Source organism: Pristiophorus japonicus, chromosome 5 (assembly GCF_044704955.1).
Source record: "Pristiophorus japonicus isolate sPriJap1 chromosome 5, sPriJap1.hap1, whole genome shotgun sequence".
NCBI classification, from domain to species: Eukaryota; Metazoa; Chordata; class Chondrichthyes; family Pristiophoridae; genus Pristiophorus; species Pristiophorus japonicus.
The window spans coordinates 168,743,004-168,764,223 of NC_091981.1; the positions used below are offsets into that span (position 1 = coordinate 168,743,004).

At 43.2% G+C, this 21,220-nt stretch overlaps 1 protein-coding gene across 1 annotated transcript in view; it reads right to left on the reverse strand.

Moving 5' to 3' along the window:
* Positions 1 to 21,220, reverse strand: part of vps50 (VPS50 EARP/GARPII complex subunit) — a 351,039-nt gene that overhangs the window by 142,377 nt on the left and 187,442 nt on the right. Inside the window, exons 13-14 of the mRNA XM_070881083.1 lie at positions 6,630 to 6,762; positions 2,186 to 2,277 (exon numbers count right to left, since the gene is read on the reverse strand). Of these exons, the coding sequence (XP_070737184.1) occupies positions 2,186 to 2,277; positions 6,630 to 6,762 (225 nt within the window). The remainder of the gene's footprint in view (positions 1 to 2,185; positions 2,278 to 6,629; positions 6,763 to 21,220) is intronic.

The following is a 21,220-nucleotide window of genomic DNA, read 5'->3' on the forward strand; positions in this document are numbered from 1 at the left end:
CTCTTTCACTAAAGTTTGGGATTCTAGCATGAATTAATCAGACACAGAATATCTTAGTGCAGATTGTAGGTTTTTGTCCAGCAGTCTAGTGTTACTGCATGAAATCCAATGTATCTACCAGGTGATTTATAATTAATATTGAATTCATAATAATTGTGATGTACATAATTATTTATATATAAATAAATCAGGCCCCAGCAATGTCAAAATAAGAGTGATTTAGAACGCTCAAAAAAAAAATCAGAGCCTCCTGACTGACTTAAAAAAAATAAATCGCAAGAATTGGGCCTTAAGCCTCCCCTACGAAGGCACTTCGCTATCCCCCTCCTACTGAGGCACTTTTCACACCTCCCGCTTAGGCACTCCACCCGTTTCCGTTGAGGACTTTTTTCACCATCCCCTGCCTGACCCCCAATTATGTTACCTTGGCCCAATCTGCCTTTCTTTGCCTCCCTCCACCATTACTCCCTGCCCAGTCCAATTATTTCTCCCCCACCCTTAGGGCTGGATTTTACTGGGAGTCAGCAGGCGCAATCGGTGGCGGGTCAGATGGGAAAGGCCACCTTTACTAAATGTCAGGTCTGTCTGCACTGAGCAGACCTGACATGCAGCAGTGTAGGAGGCAATTAAACTCATTTATGCTCTTCCCCACAAGTGGAAACATTCTCCCTGTATCCACTCTATCTGAACCTTAAAGATTTTTATGTCACCCCTCAGCCTTCTTTTTTCAAGAGAAAAGAGACCCAGCCTGTTCATCCTTTCCCGATATGTTTACCATCGCATTTCTAGTATATTCCTTCTAAATCCTCTCTGCACTCTCTCCAGTGCCTCTATATCCTTTTTATTATATGGATAGTGACCAGAACTGTATGCAGTTTGGTCTAACGAAGGTTCAATACAGGTTTAGCATAACCTCCCTACTTTGCAAGTCTACCTCTAGAAATAAACCCTAGGGTTTGGTTTGCATTTTGTATGGTCTTGCTAACCTGCGTCGCAACTTTTAGCGAATTGTGTATTTGTACTCCAAGATACGTTTGTTCCTCTACCCCACCCAGACTCGAACCCTCCAAGTAATAAGTGACCTGGCTATTCTTCCTACCAAAATGTAATATCTCACATTTATCTGTGTTGAACTTCATTTGCCAATTATATGCCCATTCTGCAAGTTTATTAATGTTTTCCTGAAATTTGTTGCAGTCCTCCTCAGTATTGACTATTCCCCCTCCCCTCCCCCCACCCCACAACTTGATGTCATCTGCAAATTTAGAAATTGTGCTTTTAATTCCAAAGTCTAATTTGTTAATATAAATTGTGAACAATGGTCCTAGCACTGATCCTTGTCGAACACCACTACCCACCTTCTGCCACTGTGAATAGCTGCCTTTTATCCCTGCTCTCTGCTTTATGTCTTGAAGCCAGCTAACTTATCATTCTGCTACTTGTCCCCTGACGCTGCATTCTCTGACCTTGTTCATCAATCTATTATGGGGTACCTTAACGTAGGCCTTTTGAAAATCTAGATAAATTACACCTACTGCATTACCATTGTCTACTCTCTCTGTTACCTCTTGAAAAAATTCAATGAGTTTGGTCAAGCAAGACTTTCCCTTTTGAAATCCATGCTGATTATTCATTATTATATTTTTTGTTTCTAGATGTTCTTCTATTTTCTCCTTTCGGCACAAGTCTTTCTTTTCAATATGTGCCTGTCACATGGGTGAATGAATAACAACCACAGCACATCGGCACACTCTAGATTCAATCGTTTCAAATGGCCACCCTGGGCTGTACAACACAATCCAAAAATCATGTTTGTGGTGAAATGGAGATCTACAAATAATTTTTTTTGAACGAGCATCATAGATGCTTACAGGTCCAAATACAGTCATAATTAAGTAGAACAAATACACATTTACTTTTAGTATTTGGCAATATTGGAACACCCCTCTATAATCCCGCATTCAAGATCTATATGAAAGCCAATTTATAGTAAAGGGTTTATTACACAAAGGTGCTTGTACTTTTAAATCAATAAAGTAAAGCAATCTGTGCTACATTAAAAGATGCATACACAAGAATCCTATAATGAATCCTGTACTTTTAAACAGAAATATTTCCTAGAGAATTAAAATATAAACCACCTAGAAGATTTTAAAAAATGTCATTCACCAAATGAGGCACAAACCTGCCAGATTCGTGAAAGGCCGTGTTCTAGTTTCTTTTTCACATAGCTTCGATTAAAGTTGGAATCATCTGTGGCAATCTCACTACGGCCATCTGAAACAAAAAAAAATCACATCTTTGTGAAATTGCATTTTATTAATATGCTATATTGATTACATAGAGTTTAATTTCTTCATCTATTTGAAAGAATATTGTTGCTGTCATGTGATTTTCTCAGTGCTGTGCTAATGCTTTCTGAACTTACAACACTAGGGAGCCTACCACATGTGCGTAATTCTCACTGTGTTGTGAAGATATCCATTATATAAATGTCCCACCAAAACAAGTCAGTACCTTTGGCTAAATGGGAAGGAAACAAATGAAAACAGATGGCACAAGCTTAGTGAATAATAATTCACAGCAGTCATTTATTCATCTAAATAAGGCAATGTCGACGTGGAGATTTTGAGTTACAATGGTACTAGAGGGAGCAGCTTAATAAAATATTCTGTACTTCAGGCTGAACTTGGTAAATGGTAAGGAAAGATGACATACTACCAGTCTAAACCAATGAAAAGGATATAATTTTGTTATGAGGGTATCACAATTTTCTACACATCCTTAGGAGAGTGGGGAGGTAAACAAGCCAAATGTTTATGTTAGCTACCATCATTGAGTGACCTTTTTCCCCTCGATGTTTTTCAACCTTATTAATATGATCTCTCAGTTTTCATTTTTGATGAAGGGTTACACATTTGAAATGCCATATACGGTCTTTTATCCTTACAGATGTTTACTGAGCTGCTGTGCATGTCTAGTATTTTCTGTTTTTAGTTCTGTACCTTCATTCTGCTTACTGGAAAAACTCAGTCAGAAATGTTTCCACTGGACACCAGACTACTCACCAACATCAGCAACACTGGATATATTACACAACGATAAAAACAGTCTTATTCAATCCATATGTTCAACACAGGTCTGCAGTATTCCAAAAAAAGGCTTTAAAATCTTAGCATTCTTATTGGTTTGTTTACAGTCAGTAACTTAGTTGCTGGAACAGGCTCTATGGCAAAGATATTCATATATAAGTGACTTATAGATTACATTGACAAAGACCAAGCTTGACTGCACTCATCTTTAAAACCATAGTTCCATTAACGATCTCCAACCCAACGTTTTCATTCTTCATGCCTTTTCAGGCACCATACATTCCATGCTAAGTCAGAAATTCACCTTTCCTGATCATGTGAAGAGGTTTGAATTATTAACAACTTTTATTTATATAGCACCTTTAACATAGTAAAACGTCCCAAGGCGCTTCACAACAGTGTTACAAGCAAAATAAATAAATTTGACATCGAGCCACAAAAGAAGAAATTAAGGCAGATAACCAAAAGCTTGTTTAAAGAGGTAGGTTTTAAGGAGCGTCTTAAAGGAGGAAAGAGAGGTAGAGGGGCGGAGAGGTTTAGGGAGGGAGTTCCAGAGCTTAGGGCCCAAACAGCTGAAGGCACGACCACCGATGGTTGAGCAGTTATAACGAGGGATGTTCAAGAGGGCAGAGTTTGAAGAACGCAGACATCTTGTGGGGTTGTGAGGCTGAAATAGATTACAGAGATAGGGAGGGGCAAGGCCACGGAGTGATTTGTAAACAAGGATGAGAATTTTGAAATCGAGGCGTTGTTTAACTGGGAGCCAATGTAGGTCAGAAAGCTCAGGGGTGATGCGTGATCGTGACTCGGTGCGAGTTAGTACACGGTCTGCTGAGATTTGGATGAACTCAAGTTTACATAGTGTGGAATGTGGGAGGCCAGCTAGGAGTGAGTTGGAGTAGTCAAGTCTAGAGGTAACAAAGGCATGAAATGAGAGTTTCAGCAGCAGAAGAGCTGAGGCAGCGCGGAGGTGGGCAATGTTACAGAGGTGGAAAAAGGTGGTTTTAGTTATGCCGCAGATATGTGACTGGAAACTCGTTTCAGGGTCAAAGATGACACCTAGGTTGTGAACAGACTTGTTCACCCTCAGATTGATGCTCGGCAGAGGGATGGAGTCAGTGGTCAGGGAACACAGTTTGTGATGGAGACCAAAGATAATGGCTTCGGTCTTCACAATATTTAATCGGAGAAAACCTCTGCTCATCTAGCACTGGATGTTGGACTAAGCAATCTGACAATTTAGATACCAAACATGGGTCTAGAGAAGTGATGGAGAGGTAGAGCTGGGTGTCGTCAGCGTACATGTGGAAACTGACTCCGTGTTTTTGGATGATATTGCTAAGGGGCAGCGTATAGATGAGGAATAAGAGGGGGTCAAAGTCAGATCCTTGGGGGACACCAGAGGTAACAATGCAGGAGTGGGAAGAGAAGCCATTGCAGGAGATTTTCTGGCTACGATTAGATAGATAAGAATGGAACCAGGCGAGTGCAGTCCCACCCAGCTAGACTATGGTGGAGAGGAACTGGAGGAGGATTGGAGTGGTCAACTGTGTCAAAGGCTGCAGATAGGTCCAGAAGGACGAGGAGGGATAGTTTACCTTTTGTCACACTCACAAAGGAGGTCATTTGTGACTTTGATGAGAGCCATTTCGGTACTGTGGCTGGGGCGAAAACCAGATTGAAGGGATTCAAACATTGAATTCATGGAATGATGGTCATGGATTTGGGAGGTGACAACATGTTCAAGTACTTTGGACAGGAAAGGGAGGTTGAAGGTAGGGCGATAGCTTGCAAGCAAAGTGGGGTCAAGGGTTGGTTTTTTGAGGAGAGGGTGATGACAGCAGATTTGAAGGAGAAGGGAACAGTACCTGAGGACAGAGAACTGTGAACAATTGGACGTACTATGCTAGTTTTGAATTGTGGGAGCTTACAAAGGTGGTTATAACGTATTTCTCTGTATAATTCAATTAGAAAAGTTACTAATTTCAATCACTAAATGTGAAAATTTCTCTAAGCATCTAATCATCTCAGTAGAGACAATAAAATACTAAATCCTATTAACCAAATTAAATTAGGGACACTTTTACAATATTCAAAGGGAAGAAGTTTGTGATTCTGACACAATTCACTGTAAAACACTTTGTCTCATATGTAGCACAGCACTGTGTAAGTTTTAGGGCTACAGCTTGAGACACTGCATTTATCTAACCACAATAAAGCCCGATATCAAGAAATGAAAGAAAGAATGCTCTTGCATTTATATGGTGCCTTTCATAACCTCAGCATGTCCAGAAAAAGCTTCAAAAGTATCTTGACATAAATGACCAGATTATCTGTTTTAGTAATATTGGTTGAGGGATAAATGTTGCCCAGGACAGTGGGAGAATTCCTGTGTTCATCTTCGAATGATGCAATGGTATCTTTTACATCCACTTGAATAGGCACACTCGGTTTAATGCTTTAACTGAAAGATGACATCTCCGACAGTACAGCATTCCCTCTGTACTGCACCGAAGTGTCAGTCTAGATTGTGTGCTCAAGTTGGACTCTAAAGCTACAACCTTCTGACTCAGAGGTGAATGTGCTATCACTGTGCCAAAACTGACATTATTATAAATACCTTTCCTGAGTTCCAAGTACTAAAAAGTTGAAGGATACTAAATCTATGTACTTTGTTTCGAGTTTTCTTTGCCTCCACCCTTTTGTGTGGTTATGCAGAATTAAAAACACATTGTGAAAAGTAAAAATGTTAAGTATGAAAGCACATGCTTCTGAATAAATGGCTGTTATGCCCAAAATTTAGCAAGCATTCCATCACTTGCTATTGAGTTATTTTATTTTAGGAACAAGTCTAAGCACCAATGGAGGTCAATATGATAAGAAGTCGCCCCTCTAACTTTTTAACCTCGTTGCCACCTGGCTTTAACTAAATCATACAATTACAAAAGGGAAAGAGAATGTGCTCATGCTTTCTGCATATTCATCGCAGAAATATTATGCTAAAAGTTATATCCCGAGACATCTGCTTATTAGATTGTGAAAAGGGCTGCTGATTAAAACTGATTACGAATTTTTGTGCATCCCGACAATCACATACCATCGCTGGTGCCTGGCTGCAGGCTACCTGTCTCTCTATTCTCTTGATGCCACAAAATTATGTGGGGCTAGGAATCCAAAATAGGAGAATATTTTAAAAGGACATTACAAATATGTTTTTAAATTGTCTTCCTCCACTTTTTATTTTGCTTTTTCAACTATATTATAAGCAGAAGCCTCCTTGGTTGTTCATTATAGCAATTTAAATTTGCATACTTGTATCTCTATCTGAACATTAAAGAACCTATACTTATTCCAGTAAAAAGAGATTTAACAGATTTTTTTTGTGGCGTGAAAATTCAACACATTATTCATAAATTTCTGTTGGTGTAACCATACTGAACTATTCTAAACTGAAGTATCAGGTGATCTAAAAAAAAAAAAGGTGGTTTCATATATTCCATTATAGTGTTAAACTGCATTTGTTGCATCATTCCCTACCAGAAGTTGGGACAGACTCTTCATTGTCATGCTCCTCATGCCACGACATAGTCCGATAGTAGCTTAGCATGACTTCCCACAGGGCTTTGCAAAGGTCAGAGAGGCATGGAATGTAGCTGTCCGGAGTAATATGCTGTCGGAAATAATAAAGTTGTGAGACTTCGTACAGGACAACATAATTTGGAAATTATGTTTATAGCAATGTCTGCTGTGTTTATACTTAAGTGAGTTAGAAGGGATTCTGTAAAACCTTAAATATTCATATTCCACATCACCCTTTTACACTATGAAATATGCTACTTACAGGACAATACAGTCGACTCCTGTTAATTCAAAGTGACAATGAGAATTTGACATTTTTCTTTAAAGTGAAATTATCCCTTAAATTATCTGGAGTAACTCAGTACAACATATATCAAATATTTTTGTGATTAAACAATCAGAATAAAATTCGAGTGCTTTATTGTTATTTGAACACAGAGACATTAGTATCTGATCACGTAAACCAGAACCAAAGTCTTGAAATATCAAAAAAGAATATCCATAAATTAATGGATCTGAAAGACAATTGGCAAGTATACTCAAATTTCTGTTTAATTCAAGGATATGTTTTAACACATTATAAAATAAGTAACAGGATAGGAGTTTCCCCTTTGGGTACAATCGACAATCCAGGCGCAAATTGCGCTAGTTGAGAAGTGTTTTATTTCCCACTGAGTTTCCGCTCAAATTCATTTGCATATTGCCGAACACAATCTGCCACGAACCAACGCAATCAAAAATTTGCTTTAAAATACATTCCTCAATATATTTAAGAGTGATAACTTGATGAAGTTTGATTAATTTGGTTGAAAATGGGTTTATCACAAAATAAAAGTATTTTTAATCACCATGTCAATCCACCATCTGTGAGTAATCCAATTTTAAATTACTGAAAATGACATTTAAAAAATATGCAAAACTATGTTCCAGTTATATCAGGGAACAGTAATCAGTTTTAGTAAAACATTTTTTTTAAATGACATTCAAAACCTTTTAGAACACACCTATTAGGTGTCCGTGTGTTCAAAAGATCCAGCTTAATTTTTGGAGCCTCCTCGAAGGCCTGCAAACGTGCATAATTAGTGGAAACTTCCAATAATGGTGATTAATTCATCCTGGAGACGTAGACAGTTTTGTGGGTGGGGCTTGCTTCTAGTGCAATGTTTTTAAAACTAGCGCAAAAGATCAAGGAAACTCTGCTCTTAAAATTCCATCATCTATTGCACTAGTTAAGCCGATTTCGGGCGAATTGCACCAAAATAATAGCGTAAGCGAGCAGAAACTCCAGGCCAAGTTTTTTTTCATTCTTATGGTGAACTCTGTTCATAGACGTGAAGAACGTTAATGCTCTACAATTAATCATCTTTCCTACTTTCTCACACTGTTAACTCAACTACTCCAGCGCACATATAAAGGCACTGCCCTGGTTTTTGGAAAGCACGTCTTTCCTTATTAAGGTTGTTCACTCATTTGACTTATGGACAGTAAACTATGGAAGCTTTCATCCCAACAATCACAAATGGATTTAAGCACAGGTCCTCAAGTACTCAACATTTTTCCCCATTTAGTTCCCACGATGTTAGATTTGGTCTAGTCAAGCATTCGGTATCAAAAATACAAAAAGTTAATTAAAGTGATCATCATCATAGGCAATCCTTATAAAATCGAGGAAGACTTGCTTCCATTCTAAAAGTGAGTTCTCAGGTGGCTATACAGTCCAATGCAGGAATTAGAGTCTCTGTCACAGGTGGGGCAGACAGTAGTTGAAGGAAAGGGTGGGTGGGGAGTCTGGTTTGCCGCAAGCTCCTTCCGCTGTCTGCACTTGGTTTCTATCGTCTCTCGCCGATGAGACTCGAGGTGCTCAGCGCCCTCCCGGAAGCTCTTCCTCCACTTTGGGCAGTCTTGGGCCAGGGATTCCCAGGTGCCGGTGGGGATGTTGCACTTTATCAAGGAGGCTTTGAGGATGTCCTTGAAACATTTCCTCTACCCACCTTACCGTGCAGGAGTTCCAAATAGAGCGCTTGCTTTGGGAGTCTCGTGTCAGGCATACGAAAAAGGTGGCCCGCCCAATGGAACTGGTCGAGTGTGGTCAGTGCTTCGATACTGGAGATGTTGGCCTGATCAAGAACACTGACGTTGTTGCGTCTATCCTCCCAGTGGATTTGCAGGATCTTGCAGAGGCAACGCTGGTGGTACATCTCCAGTGCTTTGAGGTGTCTACTCTGTTTTGTATGTTAACTGGCTTTTACCTGCCACTGCAAATCCTGACCGTGCCATCACTTTTTAAAACACCGGGACAATTGGACAGGCCCATTCGCTGAAGTCGACTGGTGATATGATTCCTTCCTGTTGAAGTCTGTCCAGTTTGATCTCGACTTTCTCCCTCATCATGTACAGAACTGCCCGAACCTTGTGATGGACGGGTCTTGCACCCGGGCCTAGGTGGATCTGCACCTTGGCTCCTGTGAAGTTGACGATGCCTGGTTCGAACAGGGAAACTCGATAAGCACTTCAGCACACGAAGCGTTATCCACTAAGGCTTTACTATCGTTCCAGTTCCATTTAATTTTCTCAAGCAATCTCCTGCTGAACAGCGTTGGGCCATTGCCTGGAACGATTCACAACGATTAATCATGCACAGCTCCATCGTACGATACCTTTACTGCCGCGCTTTTGGTGTAGGTACGCAGCTTCGCATTGATTGGGCTCAGTTTGGGTCTTTTTGCCTTAGTGTCCCACAGCTTTTCGAAAGCTCTCTGGCTCATTATTGACCGACTCGCACCCATGTCCAATTCCATGGATACTGGAACCCCATTTAATTTAATTTCCAGCATTATCGGAGGACTTTTGGTAAAAGAATGTACCTGGAAGTCGTCACCAAATTTGACTTCACCTCCGTTTTCATGACACACGAGCTGGTCAAATCTTCGAAAAAACTGACGTGCATCAACACGCACAAAGGACTGTTATAAACCATAAATGCCCTTTCGGAATTCGCTCGGCGGCAGCCATATTTCAGAGAAACATGGAGAGTTTGCTGAAGTCCGTCCCGAGAACCGTTGCGTTCCAAGATGACATCTTGATCACCGGTTGCGACGCCAATGAACACCTGCACAACCTGGAAGAGGTTTTATGTCGTCAGGACAGAGTGGAACTCAGGCTAAAATACTCCAAGTGCATTTTCATGGCACCAGGAGTCGAATTACTGGGGAGAAAGATTGCAGCAGACGGCATCAGGGCTGCAGACTCGAAGACAAAGGCCATCAAGAATGCACCCAGTCCCCAGAGTGTGACAGAGCTGCATTCGTTCCTGGGTCTTCTCAACTATTTCGGTAACTTTCTACCTCGTTTGAGTACATTGCTAGAGCCCTTGCACATGTTGCTGAGAAAGAGTAATGACTGGGTTTGGGGCAAATCTCAAGACAGAGCCTTTATGAAGACCAGGAACCTGCTATGTTCCAATAAATTACTGGTACACCATGTAAGCGGTTAGTGCTGGCCTGCGACGCCTCATCATATAGGGTCAGTTATGTGCTCCAGCAAGTCAATGTATCAGGCAAACTCCAACCAGTTGCATACGCATCCAGAAGTCTGTCTAAGGCTGAAAGAGTCTATAAGTATGGTAGAGAAAGAGGATTAGCATGCGTATATGGGGTTAGGAAAATGTACCAATACCTGTTTGGGCTTCGGTTTGAGCTTGAAACAGACCACAAGCCGCTCATTTCATTGGTTTCTCAGAGCAAAGGTATAAACACCAATGCCTCGTCCTGCATCCAAAGATGGGCACCGACATTATCCGCTTATGATTATGTCATCCGCCACAGACCAGGCATTGAAAACTGTGCTGATGCACTTAGCCAGCTACCACTGCCCACAACCGGTATGGAAATGCCGCAGCCCACAGACATGCTGTTGGTCATGGACGACTTCGAGAGCGAGGGGTCACCCAGCCAGGATCCTGTACTGTCAAGCGTAAAAAGGTGTCCCCTAAATGGAAATTGTTCTGCCATTCCCAGGGAAATGCAGGATGAAATTAAGCCTGAAAGCCGCCGCAAAGATGAATTGTCTATTCAGTCTGATTGTCTGTTATGGGATAATCGTGTTGTTATGCCAAAAAAAGGCAGGGAAACTTTTGTGCGAGATTTACACAGTACCCACCCAGACATTGTCATGATGAAGGCCATTGCCAGGTCTCATGTTTGGTGGCCCAGCATTGACTCGGACTTGGAGTCATGCGTACATCAGTGCAACACTTGCATGCAACTGAGTAACGCATCTGTGAAGGCTCCGCTGAGTCTGTGGTCATGGCCATCCAAACTATGGTCAAGGATCCACATAGACAGTGCCGGCCCCTTTCTCGGAAAAACGTTTTTAGTGATAGTGGATGCTTACTCCAAACGGATTGAATGTGTAATCATGTCATCCAGCATGTTCACAGCCACTATTGAAAGCCTCCGGGCCATGTTCGCCACCCATGGCCTGCCCGACATCCTCGTCAGCGACAACGGACCGCGTTTCACCAGTTCGGAGTTCAACGAGTTTATGACCCGTAATGGCATCAAGCATGTCAGGTCTGCCCCTTTTAAACCCCCGTTTAACAGTCAAGTGGAGCGGGCTGTCCAAAGCATTAAGCAGAACCAAAAATGCATGACTCACGGCTCCCTACAGACCCGCTTGTCCCGCGTTCTGCTCAGTTGTTGGACGATACCCCACTCGCTCACCGGGGTTCCTCCTGCCGAGCTGTTAATGAAGAGAGGCCTCGAAACCAGGCTCTCCCTTGTACACCCGGATCTCAATGATCATGTCGAAACCAGAAGGCAACGGCAGCAATGGTACCACGATCGTGCAGCCGTATCACATGACATTGCTGTTCATGACCCTGTGTTTGTCCTGAATTATGGTCATGATCAAAAGTGGGTTGCTGGCACGGTTATGGCCAAGGAGGGGAACAGGATGTTTGCAGTCAAACTGTTAAATGGGCAAACGTGCAAGAGGCACATCGACCAAACCAAACTGCGATTCACAGACAACCCAGAACAAATTGATTACATCATCGACCAACCAACACACATCCCAACCATCAGTTGACCCTTGTGTCATTCACGAAGACGAACCTATCATCCTCGACCGTCCTGTCAGACCGACTGCTCCACAATGCAGCAATGGTCCTACTAACTCACCCAAGCTTGGGTTCGAACTGAGATGATCAACCAGGGAGCAGAAGACCGCGGACCGTCTCAACTTGTAAATACAGCCTGTACCAAGGACTTTTGGGTGGGGGGGGGGGGGGGGGGGGAAATTATGTTATCTATGTTAACTGGGTTTTACCTGCCACCGGAGGGCGCGACTGTCGGAGTCCGAATGGTCACTGGCAGACACGTGCAAGCCGTGTATATAATGTTGGCAGCCATGTTGAATCCTCAGTTTGCGAATAATAAACTGGAGTAAGGTCATGCCTGAATGAGCTCACTGTACTTAGCCTCGTGGAGTTATTCGATACTTAACATACTGTATATGGTCCACGTCTGAGCCATATAGGAGGACGGGTATCACTACTGCCCTGTAGACCATAAGCTTGGTGCCAGATTTGAGGGCCTGGTCTTCATTCACACTCTTCTTCAGGTGACCAAAGGCTGTGCTGACGCACTGAAGGCAGTGTTGGACCTCGTCGTCGATGTCTGCCCTTGTTGATAGTAGGCTCCCAAGGTTTGGAAAATGGTCCACATTGTCCAAGGCCGCGTGTGGATTTTGATGACCGGGGGGGGGGGGGGGCGGGGGGGGGCAGTGCTGTGAGGCGGGATCAGGTTGGTGGAGGATCGTTGTCTTATGGATGTTTAGTGTAAGGCCTATGCTTTCGTACACCTCGGTTACGATGTCCCGAGTAATAGATTCTAGCATTTTCGTTACGACTGATGTCAGGTTAACTGGTCTATTGTTCCCTGTTTTCCCTCTACCTCCTTTATTGCAAAGAGGGGTTACATTTGCGAGCTTCCAAACTACGGGGACCGTTCTAAAATCCAGAGAATTCTGGAAGATCAAAACCAATGCATCCACTATCTCGGTATGCACCTCTTTTAAAACCCTTGAATGTTGGCCATCAGGCCCAAGAGATTTGTCAGCTTTTAGTCACATTAATTTCTCCAGCACAATTTCTTTACTAATAATTTATTTAAGTTCCCCATTCTCACACGACCCTTCGTTCCCCATTATTTCCAGAATGTTTTTTGTGTCCTCTTCCGGGAAGATAGATAAAGGGGCCGAAATTGCCTCTTCTGACCGCCGGAAACATAGAAACATAGAAAATAGGTGCAGGAGTAGGCCATTTGGCCCTTCAAGCCTGCAACACCATTCAATAAGATCATGGCTGATCATTCACCTCAGGACCCCTTTCCTGCTTTCTCTCCATACCCCTTGATCCCTTTAGCCACGGTCTGCACCTAGGCAGGACCGGAACCAATGTCCTAGGGGGAGTGTTTGCTAGTGCTGTTGGGGAGGAGTTAAACTAATATGGCAGGGGGATGGGAACCAATGCAGGGAGACAGAAGGAAACAAAAAGGAGACAAAAGCAAAAGACAGAAAGGAGATGAGTAAAAGTGGAGGGCCAAGAAACCCAAGGCAAAAAACAAAAACGGCCACTGAATGTAAAGGGGTTACAGGAGGGGTCAAAACTAAAAATCATGGTTTAAAAACTAGTATTAAAACACTCTACCTAAACGCACGCAGCATTCGAAATAAAGTAAATGAGTTGACGGCACAAATCATTACAAATAGGTATGATTTGGTGGCCATTACAGAAACGTGGTTGCAGGGAGGCCAAGACTGGGAATTAAACATACAGGGGTATCTGACGATTCGGAAAGATAGACAAGAAGGGAAAGGAGGTGAGGTAGCTCTGTTAATAAAGGATGATATCAGGGCAGTTGTGAGAGACGATATTGGCTCAAATGAACAAAATGTTGAATCATTGTGGGTGGAGATCAGAGATAGTAAGGGGGAAAAGTCACTGGTGGACGTAGTTTATAGGCCCCCAAATAATAACTTCACGGTGTGGCGGGCAATAATCAAGGGAATATGGAGGCATGTGAAAAAGGAACGGCAGTAATCATGGGGGATTTTAACCGACATATCGATTGGTCAAATCAAATCGCACTGGGGAGCCTGGAGGAGGAATTCATAGAATGCATACGGGATTGTTTCTTAGAACAGTATGTAACATAACCTACAAGGGAGCAAGCTATCTTAGATCTGGTCTTGTGTAATGACAGGAATAATAAACGATCTCCTAGTAAAAGATCCTCTCGGAATGAGTGATCACAGTATGGTTAAATTTGTAATACAGATTGAGGGTGAGGAAGTAGTGTCTCAAACGAGCGTACTATGCTTAAACAAAGGGGACTACAGTGGGATGAGGGCAGAGTTGGCTAAAGAAGACTGGAAACACAGACTAAACGGTGGCACAATTGAGGTTACAGTGGAGGACTTTGAAGGAGCTCTTTCATAGTGCTCAACAAAAATATATTCCAGTGAAAAAGAAGGGCGGTAAGAGAAGGGATAACCAGCCGTGGATAACCAAGGAAATAAAGGAGAGTATCAAACTAAAAACCAATGTGTAAAAGGTGGCCAAGGTTAGTGGGAAAATAGAAGAGTGGGAAAATTTTAAACGACAGCAAAGAATGACTAAGAAAGCAATAAAGAAAGGAAAGATAGATTACGAAGGTAAACTTGCGCAAAACATAAAAACGGATAGTAAAAGCATTTACAGATATATAAAACGGAAAAGAGTGACTAAAGTAAATGTTGGTCCCTTAGAAGATGAGAAGGGGGATTTAATAATGGGAAATGTGGAAATGGCTGAGACCTTAAACAATTATTTTGCTTCGGTCTTTACAGTGGAAGACACAGAAACCATGCCAGAAATTGCTGGTCACAGGAATGTGGGAAGGGAGGACCTTGAGACAATCACTATCACTAGAGGGGTAGTGCTGGATAGGCTAATGGGACTCAAGGTAGACAAGTCCCCTGGTCCTGATGAAATGCATCCCAGGGTATTAAAAGAGATGGCGGAAGTTATAGCAGATGCATTAGTTATAATCTACCACAATTCTCTGGACTCTGGGGAGGTACCAGCGGATTGGAAAGCAACTAATGTAATGCCTCTGTTTAAAAAAAGGGGGTAGACAAAAGACAGGTAACTATAGGCCGGTTAGTTTAACATCTGTAGTGGGGAAAATGCTTGAAGCTATCATTAAGGAAGAAATAGTGGGACATCTAGATAGGAATAGTGCAATCAAGCAGACTCAGCATGGATTCAAGAAGGGGAAATCATGTTTAACTAATTTACTGGAATTCTTTGAGGATACAACGAGCATGGTGGATAGAGGTGTACCGATGGATGTGGTGTATTTAGATTTTCAAAAGGCATTTGATAAGGTGCCACACAAAAGGTTACTGCAGAAGATAAAGGTACACGGAGTCAGTGCAAATGTATTAGCATGGATAGAAATTTGGCTGGCTAACAGAAAGCAGAGAGTCGGGATAAATGGGTCCTGTTCGGGTTGGAAATCGGTGGTTAATGGTGTGCCACAGGGATCGGTGCAGGGACCACAACTGTTTACAATATACATAGATGACCTGGAAGAGGGGACAGAGTGTAGTGTAACAAAATTTGCAGATGACACAAAGATTAGTGGGAAAGCGGGTTGTGAAGAGGACACAGAGAGGCTGCAAAGAGATTTAGATAGGTTAAGCGAATGGGCTTTGGCAGATGGAATACAATGTCGGAAAGTGTGAGGTCATCCACCTTGGGGAGAAAAAAAAACAGTAAAAGGGAATATTATTTGAATGGGGAGAAATTACAACATGCTGCGGTGCAGAGGGACCTGGGGGTCCTTGTGCATGAATCCCAAAAAGTTTGTTTGCAGGTGCAACAGGTAATCAGGAAGTCGAATGGAATGTTGGCCTTCATTGCGAGAGGGATGGAGTTCAAAAGCAGGGAGGTCCTTCTGCAACTGTGTAGGGTATTGGTGAGGCCGCACCTGGAGTACTGCGTGCAGTTTTGGTCACCTTACTTAAGGAAGGATATACTAGCTTTGGAGGTGGTACAGAGACGATTCACTAGGCTGATTCCGGAGATGAGGGGGTTAACTTCTGATGATAGATTGAGTACACTGGGTCTTTACTCGTTGGAGTTCAGAAGGATGAGAGGTGATCTTATAGAAACATTTAAAATAATGAAAGGGATAGACAAGATCAAGGCAGAGAGGTTGTTTCCACTGGTCGGGGAGACTAGAACTCGGGGGCACAGCCTCAAAATACAGGGGAGCCAATTTAAAACCGAGTTGAGAAGGAATTTCTTCTCCCAGAGGGTTGTGAATCTGTGGAATTCTCTGCCCAAGGAAGCAGTTGAGGCTAGCTCATTGAATGTATTCAAGTCACAGATATAGATTTTTAACCAATAAGGGAATTAAGGGTTACGTGGAGCGGGCGAGTAAGTGGAGCTGAGTCCACCGCCAGATCAGCCATGATCTTGTTGAATGGCGGAGCAGGCTCGAGGGGCTAGATGGCCTACTCCTGTTCCTAATTCTTATGTTCTTATAAGGGCCATATCTAACTCCCTCTTGACTATATTCAATGAACTGGCATCAACAACTCTCTGTGGCAGGGAATTCCACAGGTTAACAACTCTGAGTGAAGAGGTTTCTCCTCATCTCAGTCCTAAATAGCTTCCCCTTATCCTTAAATTGTGATCCCTGGTTCTGGACTTCCCCAACATCGGGAACATTCTTCCTGCATCTAACCTGTCCAGTCCCGTCAGAATTCGATATGTTTCTATGAGATCCCCTCTCATTCTTCTAAACTCCAGTGAATACAGGCCCAGTCGATCCAGTCACTCATGTGTCAGTCCAGCCATCCCAGGAATCAGTCTGGTGAACCTTCGCTGCACTCCCTCAATAGCAAGAATGTCCTTCCTCAGATTAGGAGACCAAAACTGAACACAATATTCCAGGTGAGGCCTCACCAAGGCCCTGTACAACTGCAGTAAGACCCCCCTGCTCCTAAACTCAAATCCCCGAGCTATGAAGGCCAACATGCCATTTGCCTTCTTCACCGTCTGCTGTACCTGCATGCCAACTTTCAATGACTGATGTACCATGACACTCAGGTCTCGTTTCACCTCCCCTTTTCCTAATCTGTCACCATTCAGATAATATTCTGCCTTCACGTTTTTGGCACCAAAGTGGATAACCTCACATTTATCCACATTATACTGCATCTGCCATGCATTTGCCCACTCACCTAACCTGTCCAAGTCACCATGCAGCCTCTTAGCATCCTCCTCATATCTCACACTGCCATCCAGCTTCGTGTCATCTGCAAGCTTGGAGATATTACACTCAATTCCTTCATCTAAATCATTGATGTATATTGTAAATAGCTGGGTCCCAGCACGGAGCCCTGCGGCACCCCACTAGTCACTGCCTGCCATTCTGAAAAGGACCCGACTCTCTGCTTCCTGTCAACCAGTTCTCTATCCACGTCAATACATTACCCCCAATACCATGTGCTTTAATTTTGCACAACAATCTCGTGTGGGATCTTGTTGAAAGTTTTCTGAAAGTCCAAATACACCACATCCACTGGTTCTCCCTTGTCCACTCTACTAGTTCCATCCTCAAAAAATTCTAGAAGATTTGTCAAGCATGATTTCCCTTTCATAAATCCATGCTGACTTGGACCGATCCTGTCACTGCTTTCCAAATGTGCTGCTATTTCATCCTTAATAATTGAGTCCAACATTTTCCCCACTACCGATGTCAGGCTAACCGGTCTACAATTCCCCGTTTTCTCTCTCCCATCTTTTTTAAAAAGTGGTGTTAGATTAGCTACCCTCCAGCCAATAGGAACTGATCCAGAGTCGATAGACTGTTGGAAAATGATCACCAATGCATCCACTATTTCTAGGGCCACTTCCTTAAGTACTCTGGGATGCAGACTATCAGGCCCTGGGGATTTATCGGCCTTCAATCCCTCAATTTCCCCAACACAATTTCCTGACTGGTAAGGATTTCCTTCACTTCCTCCTTCTCGCTAGATCCTCTCTCTGTCCTAGTATTTCCGGAAGGTCATTCGTGTCTTCCTTCAGAACCAAAGTATTTGTTCAATTGGTCTGCCATTTCTCTGTTCCCCATTATAATTTCACCTGATTCAGACTGCAAGGGACCCAAGTTTGTCTTCACTAATCTCTTTTTCTTCACATATCTATAGAAGCTTTTGCAGTCAGTTTGTATGTTCCCAGCAAGCTTCCTCTCATACTCTATTTCCCCCCCTCCTAATTAAACACTTTGTCTTCCTGTGCTGGATTCTAAATTTCTCCCAGTCTTCAGGTTTGCTGCTTTTTCTGGCCAATTTATATGCTTCTTCCTTGGAGTTAACATTATCTCTAATTTCCCTTGTTAGCCACGGTTGAGCCACCTTTCCCATTTTATTTTTACTCCAGACAGGGATGTACAATTGTTGAAGTTCATCCATGTGATATTTAAACTTCTGCCATTGCCGATACACCATCAACCCTTTAAGTATCATTCGCCAGTCTATTCTAGTCAATTCACGTCTCATATCATCGAATTTGCCTTTCATTAAGTTCAGGACACTAGTCTCTGAATTAACTGTCACTCTCCATCTTAATAAAGAATTCTACCATATTAGGGTCACTCTTCCCCAAGGGGCCTCGCACAACAGGACTGCTAATTAGTCCTTTCTCATTACACATCACCTAGTCTAGGCTGGCCAGCCCTCTAGTTGGTTCCTCGACATATTGGTCTAGAAAACCATCCCGAATGCACTCCAGGAAATCCTCCTCTACCATATTGCGACCAGTTTGGTTAGCCCAATCTATATGTAGATTAAAGTCGCCCATGATAAGTGCTGTAACTTTATTGCATGCATCCCTAATTTCTTCTTTGATGCTGTCGCCAACCTCACTACTACTGTTTGGTGGTCTGTATACAACTCCCACTATTGTTGTCTGCCCTTTGATATTCCGCAGCTCTACCCATACAGATTCCACATCATCCAAGCTCATATCCTTCTTTACTATTGCGTTAATTTCCTCATTAACCAGCAACGCTACCCCACCTCATTTTCCTTTGTGTTTATCCTTCCTGAATGTTGAATACCCCTGGATGTTGAGTTCCCTGCCTTGGTCACCCTGGAACCATGTCTCCGTAATCCAAATTATATCATATTCGTTAATAGCTGTCTGCGCAGTTAATTCGTTCACCTTATTAAGAATACTCCTCGCATTGAGGCACAGAGCCTTCAGATTTGTTTTTATTAAACACACTTTGTCCCTTTAGAATTTTGCTGTAATGTGACCCTTTTTGATTTTTGCCTTGGGTTTCCCTGCCCTCCACTTTTACTTTTCTTCTTTCTATCTTTTGCTTCTGCCCCCATTTTATTTCCCTCCGTCTCCCTGCATAGGATCCCATCCCCCTCCCATATTAATTTAACCCCTCCCCAACGGCACTAGAAAACATTCCCCCAAGGACATTGGTTCTAGTCCTGCCCAGATGCAGACCGTCCAGTTTGTAGTGGTCCCACCTCCCCCAGAATTGGTTCCAATGTCCCAGGAATTTGAATCCTTCCCTCCTGCACCACTTCTCAAGCCACGTATTCATCTTAGCTATCCTGCTATTTCTACTCTGACTAGCACGTGGCACTGGTAGCAATCCTGAGATTACTACCTTTGAGGTCCAGCTTTTTAATTTAACTCCTAGCTCCCTAAATTCAGCTTGTCAGACCTCATCCCATCAGAGGTCACGAGGTGGCGGGGAATGGCCGCCCGACTCTCCGTGGAGGAGCCTGCATTTTGTAAATTACCCATCCTCAGGAGCGGAGTCCGGACCACTCTGCCTGTTTTCCTGCCGTGGCGTGCACACGCTGACCCGTTACCGTCAGACTTTTTGTGTCAGTGCACTCTGAGACGGCGGTGTGGCCGCTCTTAAAGCGGCAGGTACACTGCCACGGCCAACATGTTATTTTTTTTGCCAGCCAACTGCCACGTTGAGCCGACAATTATGTCCCCGGGTTCGGCCGGGCCGCCAACAGATAGCCTGGCACACCCTCTTGGTTGCCACGCCGCTGGCCCTGCCAAAACCCTCCCTGGTGGCCCAGTGGACCTAACTAAAATAAATGCAGAGTTTGCAGCGGCTCTCCCCTTTAACTGAAGGGGAGAGACATTGTGACTCGCCAGCACGATGACTGACAGCTGCAGCCACTCCGTCCCGTTCCCACTTCCGCCCTGCGAGTGACGGCCACTCCGGTCCGCTCCCACTTCCGCCCCCATGATGATCCACTTCCCAGCCCGCTGGGAAAAAAAACCCCCGAGAAGCTGAATTTTGCTGGATAGGCCACCACATCCATTGCAGCGGCCAGATCACTTCAAAAACAGTAGGTGCGCCCTGTTTCCGGTAGAAGGCAACTTCTACCCCAAAGTGTTTGTTTAATGTCTCTGCCGTTTCCTTATTCCCATTATAATTTCTTCTGTCTCTGCCTTCTTCCTTCGTACATACCTATAGAAACTGTTTTTATATCTCGATAGTTTCCCAACCTATCTTAGCCAACTCGGCCCTCATACTTATGTAGTTTGCTTTGTTTAGATTTAAGACCCCAGTTTTGGATTTAACTAAATCGCTTTCAAACTCAGCATAAAATTCTATCATATTATGTTCACTGCTCCCCAGAGGCTCCTTTACGATAAGGTTATTAATTAGCCCTGTCTCATTGCACAATACTAGATCTAAAATATCCTGTTCCCTTGTTGGTTCCTCTACATACTGATCTGGAAAACTATCTTGAATGCATTCCATGAACTCGTCATCTGAACTATTGCTGCAAATTTGGTTTGCCCAGTCTATATTAAAATTCAAATCCCCATAATTACTATATTACCCTTGTTACATGCAAATCTAATTTCCTGACACTACAACAACTGTTAGGGGGCCTATAGACTATTTCCACCAGTGCTTTCTGCCCCTTGTTGTTTCTTAGCTTCATCCGAGTTCTGACGAAGGGTCATCGACCTGAAACATTAACTTTGTTTTACTCTCCACAGATGCTGCCTGACCCGCTGAGATTGCCAGCATTCTCTGTTTTTATTTCAGATTCCAGCATCCGCAGTATTTTGATTTTGTGATTCTACATCTTGGTTTTTCGAGCTAAGATCCTTTCTCCTTACTCTCTTTATCCCAGCCTTTATCAGGTCAAATAAGTACCTTAAAGGAGGAGAGTGAAGTGGTGAGACAGAATGAATTCTAGAACTTGGGTCAGAGATTTGACTATTCTAATACTCTCCTGGCCGGCCTCCCACCTTGCACCCGTGCCAATGGTGGGGTGATTAGAGTGGGGGATGCTCAAGAGTCTAAAGCTGGAGGGAACACCGAGTTACTGGAAGGTTACAAGGCTGGAGGAAGTTACCAAATGGGAGGGGCGAGGCCATGAAAGCATCTGGACACGAGGGTGAGAATTTTGAAGTTGAGGCATTGGTGGAC